At 56.9% G+C, this 10,112-nt stretch overlaps 1 protein-coding gene across 1 annotated transcript; it reads left to right on the top strand.

Moving 5' to 3' along the window:
• Positions 1-2,805: 2,805 nt before the first annotated feature.
• Positions 2,806-10,112, top strand: LOC126526044 (uncharacterized; the record flags this gene model as incomplete). The annotated part of the gene is made up of 1 exon (XM_072284130.1): positions 2,806-10,112. A coding segment is annotated over one exon (6,585 nt), but the record flags the coding sequence as incomplete, so codon positions are not given.

The raw sequence follows: 10,112 nt of genomic DNA, 5'->3' as shown, positions 1-10,112 counted from the left end.
AGAGGCAGGGAGGCTAAGCAGTTACATCATTCGTGGGCACCTGGTAAGGGCGTGACAGTTCCATTCTTCGGTAGTTTTGTTTCGCTGTCCAAAGTAACATTGGCTGGCATTCACTGAGTAACGTAAACCAGCAACGTCGACTTTTCGCATGCCTGGAAATGATTATATACTACTACGACGAAGGACTTCAAGTCTGGGATTGGAAACACTCGCCAGGCTAATCTGGTTGAAATGCGTTTATTTATTTATTTATTTATTTATTTATTTATTTATTTATTTATTTATTTATTTCAAAATACTGCAGGCAGAAATGCTGCCCTAACAGGAGAGGTTTACATTAAGTGCAATGACAAAGATTTCACAAAGGAATCTACATTTGCAAAATCAACAACAGACGCTGGCAGACAATTCCACTCTTCAATTGTGAGCGCAAAAAAAAAAGGCTTCTGAAACATCTTCGTCCTCGCAAAGTACGGGCGGATAAGATTCGAGTGATTAATTCTAGAAAACCTGTGTTGTGCGCAGGAAAGATAAGTATCGCGCGGCAGACCGATCTTGTTCTGATAGATCAAATAAAGCATTTTTAGTCTCGCAATCTTTCGGCGGACACGGAGGGGTTCCAGATTCAGTCGCAGCAGCCTGTCAGTAACAGATGAAGACCGATAGTCAGATACAATGAATCGCGCAGCGAGGCGCTGAATTCGTTCTACTTGTGCAATATCTTTAACGTAGTATGGGTACCATACTGCGGAAGCGTACTCAAGGACTGGTCGAACCAAAGTGCGGTATACCTCAAGTTTAACACTTGACGGTGAGTCCTTTAATTTCCTGCGCAAAAAGCAAAGTTTATTAAACGCTGTTGTACAAACGTTCTTCAAAAGTTTGTCCCAATTTAAGTTGCTTGTGATAGTTAGTCCTAGATATTTGACAGACGTTATTGATTGAATAGTTTAATAACAATGTGGCACTTATGAGACATTGGCGTTTTCTCTGTGGTTATTGTCATAGCAACTGTTTTATCAAAATTGATTTGCATACCGTTTCGTTTGCACCAGTCCGCGAGCTTACACAGGCTATTGTACAGTAGTGTTTGGCAAGAGGAGCTATTGACAACACTATACATCACGCAGTCGTTGGCGAAGAATTTTACTGTAACAGAATGATCGATGTTAGAAGCAATGCCGTTTATATAAATTAAGAGCAACGGAGGACCAAGCACGGAACCTCGTGGAACCCCAGAGAATACCGGCAGATCAGCAGACCTAACACCCGCACACTCCACAAACTGTGAGCGATTATTCAGATAAGCCTGCAACCACAATATCAATCTCTCAGGAAGCCCGGCATCCCTTAATCTGTCAATGAGTAAAGTGTGTGGCACACGATCAAAAGCTTTTGATATGTCAAGAGAAACTGCATCTATCTGCCTGCAATTATCTAGAGCTGAAGCAAAATCATGTATAACCGAAATTAATTGTGTAATTGTTGAGACAGTCTTCCGGAAACCATGCTGATACTCAACGAAGAATATTCTTTTATTCAAGGTGCTGAGATATATGGTGACGTATTACATGTTCAAGCAATTTACAGCATATGCTTATTAGAGAAATTGTTCTGTAGTTCCAAGCCTTTAGCCTGTTTCTCGATTTAAATACCGGAACTACCCTTGCCGTGAGCCAATCTGCGGGCAAGGAGCTTTGGTTGAGTTATGCGTTAAACAGAACATAAAGGTAATGGGACACAATCTCTGAGTACCGTACAAGGAAGGCATTCGGTATGCCGTCAGCGTCGCTTGACTTTTTCATTTTTGCATTTAAAAGAAGAGAAAGTATTCCTTCGCGACCAAGAACTAGGTTAGGCATTGAGATTGAAACCGGTGGCGAGTCAAAGAATTGCGTTCGTAAATATTGAACATTTGGTCTTGTAAACGCTTGGTGAAAAGCAGTGTCAAATTCATTTACAATTAAAGTAAGTTTTGTACACTTGTTACCATTAATCTTTAGATAATTCACACACAGTTTGGAACCTGACAAGCAGCGCCAGAATTTCTCAGGAGATTCCTTCAAGAAAGCTGTAAGAGTTTGGCCATAAAATTTACTACGCGCAAGTTTCAATTTAGTAACCAGCTGTTCTTGAAGGGCGGTTAATGCTGACGTAGTTTAACCTTCCTTTTCGTTTAATACGCCGCTTTAGATGGATTATGTCCTGACTAATCCATGCGTTCCGACGCTTTGTAATCTTTCTACGCAAAGGAACAAACCTGTCAATGCATGATGACACTAATTTCTTGAACTCGTTCCAAAGGTGAGAAACATCGCCACCATGCTCAAAATCAGAAAGCGAGAGATGCATTGCACCTAAGACATTGCCCTATTTTCATAACTCCTTGTTTAATTACTACCTCGAGTCATGTTAAAATGTAGCTGTGCTTGTTATAAACGCAATACAGTGCAAATTAGTCAATTATTGCATATTACAAATGTTTTATCAACTTCTAATGCATTTTCTGAAACATCCTGCACTGATGTCGAGTTCTGTTGGAGTCTGTAGCCATCATTTAGTAAGAACAGATGAAAACATGTAACGTGCTTTGAATATGAGCTCATAAGAGGGGCTGTTTGCGTAAGCCGACAATCTAAATGCGGTTATGATTATTTGGTTTACATAGCACACAGACCAGCTGGAAGGCTGGTCTGGTCGTGTCCAGAGTATAGAATTCACGGGTACACGCGCGCAATGGCTGGCAAGTTTCAATAGCTGCTGTGGTCCAAGATGCGGTGCCAGCACAATGCTAATACTGCGTAATCTTCTGCGCAGTGCATCATCGTACTCTTGGGCCTGGCCAGCAGCGCCTTCGCAGGATTCCTCCATGGGGGTGGCGCAGCCATCCTCCAGCCCGCCGCGCCCACCGGAGTAGCCGTCGGCACAGCCTACCCGGCGAACCTCGCATACAGGCCTGCCCCGGCTGCCACGTTTGTGCAGCAGGCAGCGCCTGTCGCAGTAGCACGGCCTACCGTGACGGTAGCCGCGGCGCCTGCTGCAAACTTCGCTTATCAGCAGGCGGCACCGGTCGCATTCCGAGGCCTACTTGGAGGCGCCGCACCAGCGGCGACATTCGTCAGCCATGGCCCTGCGGTGGCTCAAGTCCGGCCGTCGTTCGTCCAGTCGGCTCCGGTTAGATTCAATGTAGCGCAGCCGGTGTCCTACGCCGCACACGCACCCGTGCCAGCCGTGGGACAGACTCTGGTCGGACCTGCGCCGGGAGGTGGAGTACACGTGAAGCACATCGTTCCCGCCGCCGCGCCAGTTCAGCTGAGACAGTTCGTTGCCGCTGCGCCAGCGCCGGCAGTCATCCAGCAGGCCCCCGTGCACGTCAAGCACTTCGTATCGGCCCCTACGCCCACTTTTCTACAGCAGGCGCCCGTCGTGAGACAGGTCGCAGTCGCGGCACCTGCGCCAACGTTTGTCCAGCAAGCACCAGTCTACCGACAGGTTGCCGTTGCTGCTCCGGCTCCGGCAGTCGTCCACCAAGCTCCTGTACACGTCAAACAGATATTCTCCGCCCCAGCTCCCGCGACCTTCGTTCAACCGGCACCAGCCGTACCGGCACAGACCCCGACCTTCGTTCAGCAAGCGCCTGTGCACGTCAAGCACATCATCCCTGCGCCAGCTCCGGCAGTCGTTCAACAGGCTGCGCCACTCTTTAGCGCTCCTCGCGTGACCGTTGCAGCAGCTCCAGCTCCTGCGTTCGGTTACCGTCAGGTCGCTTTCCCTGCTCCGGCGCCTGTGCATGTTAAGCAGTTCGTGTCGGCGCCAGCGTCGGCTTTCGTCCATCACGCAGCTCCAGCGTTCGCCGGTCCTAGATTTCCAGTAGCTGCTCCAGCGCCTGCTGTACTGCATCACGCAGCTCCAGCCGTCAGCGTTGCCGCTCCCGCAGTCGCTTACCGAAGTGCTGCTCTTGCTGCTCCAGTGGCGACCTTTGGAGCAGGTCTTGGCTTCGGCCATACACTCGCTGCTCCAGCATTTGCTGCCCCAGCGCCCGTCCACGTTAAACAGTTTGTGTCCGCTCCCGTACCTACAGTTGTTCACCACGCCGCGCCAGCGTTCGCAGCGCCACGCTTCACTGTTGCTGCCCCAGCCGCGCCTGTATTCGCCGCTCCGCGTGTCACGGTGGCCGCACCAGCACCGGCTGTTGTCCATCATGCCGCTCCTGCGGTTTCTTATCGTACTGCTGCCCTTGCCGCACCGGTAGCGACCTTCGGAGCTGGTCTTGGCTTCGGCCATACACTCGCTGCTCCAGGATTTGCTGCCCCAGCGCCCGTCCACGTTAAACAGTTTGTGTCCGCTCCCGCACCTACAGTTGTTCACCACGCCGCGCCAGCGTTCGCAGCGCCACGCTTCGCTGTAGCTGCCCCAGCCGCGCCTGTATTCGCCGCTCCGCGTGTCACGGTGGCCGCACCAGCACCGGCTGTTGTCCATCATGCCGCTCCCGCGGTTGCTTACCGCACTGCTGCCCTTGCCGCTCCGGTAGCGACCTTCGGAGCTGGTCTTGGCTTCGGCCACACACTCGCTGCACCAGCGTTTGCTGCCCCAGCGCCCGTCCACGTTAAACAGTTTGTGTCCGCTCCCGCACCAACGGTTGTTCACCACGCCGCGCCAGCGTTCGCCGCGCCACGCTTCGCTGTAGCTGCCCCAGCCGCGCCTGTATTCGCCGCTCCGCGTGTAACGGTGGCTGCACCAGCACCGGCTGTTGTCCATCATGCCGCTCCCGCGGTTGCTTACCGCACTGCTGCCCTTGCCGCTCCAGTAGCGACCTTCGGAGCTGGTCTTGGCTTCGGCCACACACTCGCTGCTCCAGCGTTTGCTGCCCCAGCGCCCATCCACTTTAAACAGTTTGTGTCCGCTCCCGCACCAACGGTCGTTCACCACGCCGCGCCAGCGTTCGCAGCGCCACGCTTCGCTGTAGCTGCCCCAGCCGCGCCTGTATTCGCCGCTCCGCGTGTAACGGTGGCCGCACCAGCACCGGCTGTTGTCCATCATGCCGCTCCCGCGGTTGCTTACCGCACTGCTGCCCTTGCCGCTCCGGTAGCGACCTTCGGAGCTGGTCTTGGCTTCGGCCACACACTCGCTGCACCAGCGTTTGCTGCCCCAGCGCCCGTCCACTTTAAACAGTTTGTGTCCGCTCCCGCGCCAACGGTTGTTCACCACGCCGCGCCAGCGTTTCCAGCGCCACGCTTCGCTGTATCTGCCCCAGCCGCGCCTGTATTCGCCGCTCCGCGTGTAACGGTGGCCGCACCAGCACCGGCTGTTGTCCATCATGCCGCTCCCGCGGTTGCTTACCGCACTGCTGCCCTTGCCGCTCCGGTAGCGACTTTCGGAGCTGGTCTTGGCTTCGGCCACACACTCGCTGCTCCAGCGTTTGCTGCCCCGGCACCTGTCCACGTTAAACAGTTCGTGTCCGCTCCCGCACCAACGGTTGTTCACCACGCCGCGCCAGCGTTCGCAGCGCCACGCTTCGCTGTAGCTGCCCCAGCCGCGCCTGTATTCGCCGCTCCGCGTGTCACGGTGGCCGCACCAGCACCGGCCGTTGTCCATCATGCCGCTCCCGCGGTTGCTTACCGCACTGCTGCCCTTGCCGCTCCGGTAGCGACCTTCGGAGCTGGTCTTGGCTTCGGCCACACACTCGCTGCTCCAGCGTTTGCTGCCCCAGCATCCGTCCACGTTAAACAGTTTGTGTCCGCTCCCGCACCAACGGTTGTTCACCACGCCGCGCCAGCGTTCGCAGCGCCACGCTTCGCTGTAGCTGCCCCAGCCACGCCTGTATTCGCCGCTCCGCGTGTCACGCTGGCCGCACCAGCACCGGCCGTTGTCCATCATGCCGCTCCCGCGGTTGCTTACCGCACTGCTGCCCTTGCCGCTCCAGTAGCGACCTTCGGAGCTGGTCTTGGCTTCGGCCACACACTCGCTGCTCCAGCGTTTGCTGCCCCGGCACCCGTCCACGTTAAACAGTTTGTGTCCGCTCCTGCACCAACGGTTGTTCACCACGCCGCGCCAGCGTTCGCAGCGCCACGCTTCGCTGTAGCTGCCCCAGCCGCGCCTGTATTCGCCGCTCCGCGTGTCACGCTGGCCGCACCAGCACCGGCCGTTGTCCATCATGCCGCTCCCGCGGTTGCTTACCGCACTGCTGCCCTTGCCGCTCCAGTAGCGACCTTCGGAGCTGGTCTTGGCTTCGGCCACACACTCGCTGCTCCAGCGTTTGCTGCCCCAGCATCCGTCCACGTTAAACAGTTCGTGTCCGCTCCCGCACCAACGGTTGTTCACCACGCCGCGCCAGCGTTCGCAGCGCCACGCTTCGCTGTAGCTGCCCCAGCCGCGCCTGTATTCGCCGCTCCGCGTGTCACGCTGGCCGCACCAGCACCGGCCGTTGTCCATCATGCCGCTCCCGCGGTTGCTTACCGCACTGCTGCTCTTGCCGCTCCGGTAGCGACCTTCGGAGCGGGTCTTGGCTTCGGCCACACACTCGCTGCTCCAGCGTTTGCTGCCCCGGCATCTGTCCACGTTAAACAGTTCGTGTCCGCTCCCGCACCAACGGTTGTTCACCACGCCGCGCCAGCGTTCGCAGCGCCACGCTTCGCTGTAGCTGCCCCAGCCGCGCCTGTATTCGCCGCTCCGCGTGTCACGGTGGCTGCACCAGCACCGGCCGTTGTCCATCATGCCGCTCCCGCGGTTGCTTACCGCACTGCTGCCCTTGCCGCTCCGGTAGCGACCTTCGGAGCTGGTCTTGGCTTCGGCCACACACTCGCTGCTCCAGCGTTTGCTGCCCCAGCACCCGTCCACGTTAAACAGTTTGTGTCCGCTCCCGCACCAACGGTTGTTCACCACGCCGCGCCAGCGTTCGCATCGCCACGCTTCGCTGTAGCTGCCCCAGCCGCGCCTGTATTCGCCGCTCCGCGTGTCACGCTGGCCGCACCAGCACCGGCCGTTGTCCATCATGCCGCTCCCGCGGTTGCTTACCGCACTGCTGCTCTTGCCGCTCCGGTAGCGACCTTCGGAGCTGGTCTTGGCTTCGGCCACACACTCGCTGCTCCAGCGTTTGCTGCCCCGGCACCCGTCCACGTTAAACAGTTCGTGTCCGCTCCCGCACCAACGGTTGTTCACCACGCCGCGCCAGCGTTCGCAGCGCCACGCTTCGCTGTAGCTGCCCCAGCCGCGCCTGTATTCGCCGCTCCGCGTGTCACGCTGGCCGCACCAGCACCGGCCGTTGTCCATCATGCCGCTCCCGCGGTTGCTTACCGCACTGCTGCCCTTGCCGCTCCAGTAGCAACCTTTGGAGCGGGTTTGGGATTCGGTCATACTTTTGGAGCTCCAGCTTTTGCTGCTCCTGCGCCTGTGCACGTTAAGCAATTCGTGTCTGCTCCCGCACCAGCCGTGGTCCATCACGCCGCTCCACAGTTCGCCGTTGCTGCTCCCGCGCCTTTGCATGTTAAGCAATTCGTCTCTGCTCCCGCACCGGCCGTGGTCCATCACGCTGCTCCACAGTTGACCGTTGCTGCTCCCGCACCAGCGGCCACACTAGTCCACCACGCGGATCCTGTCGTTGCTTACCGTACTGCTGCTCTAGCGGCACCGCTGGCGATGTTCGGCGCTGGACTCGGTCTTGGCCACACTCTTGCTGCACCCGCCGCGCCCTTCTTCGCGCAGGCTCCGGTTCACGTTAAACATTTCGTCAGTGCTCCTGCACCTACCACGGCTGTGGTCCACCACGCTCCACTTGTGAGGCAGGTCGTCGCCGCTCCTGCTCCATCTTTTGTTCACCACGCCCCAGCGGCACCTGTGTTTAACGTCCCACGCATCACGCTAGCCGCTGCTGCTCCGGTTGTGCACCACGCTGCTCCCGCCGTCGCCTACCGTACCGCTGCTCTCGCCGCTCCTTTGGCAACATTCGGAGCTGGACTCGGCTTCGGCCATACTCTTGCCGCACCTGCATTTGCGGCAGCGCCAGCTCCCGTGCACGTAAAGCAATTTGTATCGGCTCCAGCGCCGGCTCCCAGTTTCTTCCACCATGCCCCAGTTTTCGCTGCGCCCCGCGTCGCAGTAGCAGCTGCTCCAACGGTCGTCCATCACGCCGCTCCAGCCGTGGTTCAGCACACCGCTCCGGCTCTTGCATACCGCAGTGCTGCCCTGACAGCTCCACTGGCCACTTTCGGTGCAGGACTCGGCTTTGGACACACGTTCGCTCCTGCGTCAGCTCTGGTCCACCAAGCCCCTGCCGTCGCAGCTGCCGTTCCTCACGTTAAGCACTTCGTTTCCGCTCCAGCTGTGGCTCCAGCACCTGCCGTGTTCGCTGGACCAGCAGTCGCTCCTGCTCCTGTCGTTCACCACGTGAAGCAGTTTGTATCCGCCCCGGCCGTCGCTGCTGCGCCAGCATTCTCTGCAGCTCCCACCCTAGTCCACACCGCTCCAGCAGCCAACCTAGTCGCTTACCGCACCGCTGCCCTGGGCGCTCCCCTCGCCACGTTCGGAGCCGGTCTCGGTTTGGGCCACACACTCGCTGCTCCCGCGGTACCTCATGTCAAGCACATCTTCTCTGCTCCAGCTGCCGCACCTGCAGCTGTCTTTCAACATGCTCCCGTGGTCCAGCAAGTACACGCCGCTGCCCCAGCCGCCTTCGTCCAACACGCCCCCGTAGTCCAGCACGTTCAGGCAGCGCCCAGCGTAGTTGCCTACCGCCAAGCCGCACTCGCAGCTCCACTAGCGACGTTCGGAGCTGGTCTGGGTTTCGGTCACACCTTCGCCGGCCCGGCTACTTCGGTGCTCCACCATGCCACTCCGGCCGTCCACCATGTGAAGCACATTGTCCCCGCTGCTCCAACCTTCGCTGCTCCAGCTGCCCCTGCCGTAGCCGTCGCCCACGCTCCGGCGCCAGCTTTGGTCCACCACCTCGCCGCTCCTGCAGTCGCCGCGGCTCCCCAGGTCGTCGCTTACAAGACTGCTGCCCTCTCCGCTCCACTGGCCACTTTTGGCGCCGGCTTGGGTTTCGGACACACCTTCGGAGCTCCAGCTCTGCTGCAGGCTCCCGCTGCTGTTCCTCACGTCAAGACGCTTGTACACCACGCTCCAGCGGCCGTCGTCCAGCAGGCAGCTCCGGTGACAGTGGTCCAACAGCAGCACGCAGTAGTCCATCACGCCGCTCCTGCAGCAGCCGTCTTCCACCACGCTGCTCCCGCCGCGGCAGTTGTAGACCCGCTGGCATTCGATCTCAGTTACCAGAAGCTCTTCGCTTCTGGTCTCGGTCTGGGTCAGACCATCTCGTACGGCAACGGCCTCGACGAGGAGCCCGGCTGGGAGGTGAAGTACATCGAGTTGCTTCGCAGGAGGAAGAAGAAGTGAGCGGCGCGCTCAGCTCCGTCGGGAAAACTAATATATTGTTGCGCGAGGATGTTGTTGAAAGGAAAATAAACTTGTACAGGTTGACAATAAATTTTGGCTTGCGAAAACTGACACCAAGGCGCTTTTATTTCGCGAACCAGCCCACTCTTGAAGTATGTGGACAAATCAGCCAATATGTACAATGATTAGAGGCCGCTTGCACGTGGCATTTTAGCAGTGATTGATTTTAACCACTGTTCAACAGCGCTACATCTGCGAGAGTAGGTTCCAGCAAACTAGACTGTCGATGAGCAAAGAAGATATTTGAGCGAAAGCACTTTTGCTTTGTCACTTGATGACATAGGGTGCAGCAACTTAGCGTCGTTTGTGGGACACGTTTTAGCCGCGGCTATACTGACCCAATGGCGTCGCATCCCTCAGAGGAGAGACCCACGATGTCTCAATGGTTTCGATAATAGCGTTTAATTGAACACGACAAAGCATTGCCATAACGTGTATTTTTTCCCCTCTTGCGCTTTGGTTACACGCCATAATGTGGGTTCGTATACCTAGTGTTTGAATGACCACAGTCTGCGATTATTCAATGTGCAAGATTCAAGAAAAAGAAAAATTCCTACATTCAACACAGCGCTTCATAAGAGCTTCAAAACAGCGATGTACATCAACAGTGGCGCGATCAACCCCAATTTCAAAAGCAATAAAGTTAACTTTTTAATCACCGA

The sequence above is a fragment of the Dermacentor andersoni genome, chromosome 8, assembly GCF_023375885.2.
Source record: "Dermacentor andersoni chromosome 8, qqDerAnde1_hic_scaffold, whole genome shotgun sequence".
NCBI classification, from domain to species: Eukaryota; Metazoa; Arthropoda; class Arachnida; order Ixodida; family Ixodidae; genus Dermacentor; species Dermacentor andersoni.
The sequence above is the reverse complement of the archived record's forward strand: the minus strand, read 5'-3'. Positions and strand labels throughout refer to the sequence as shown.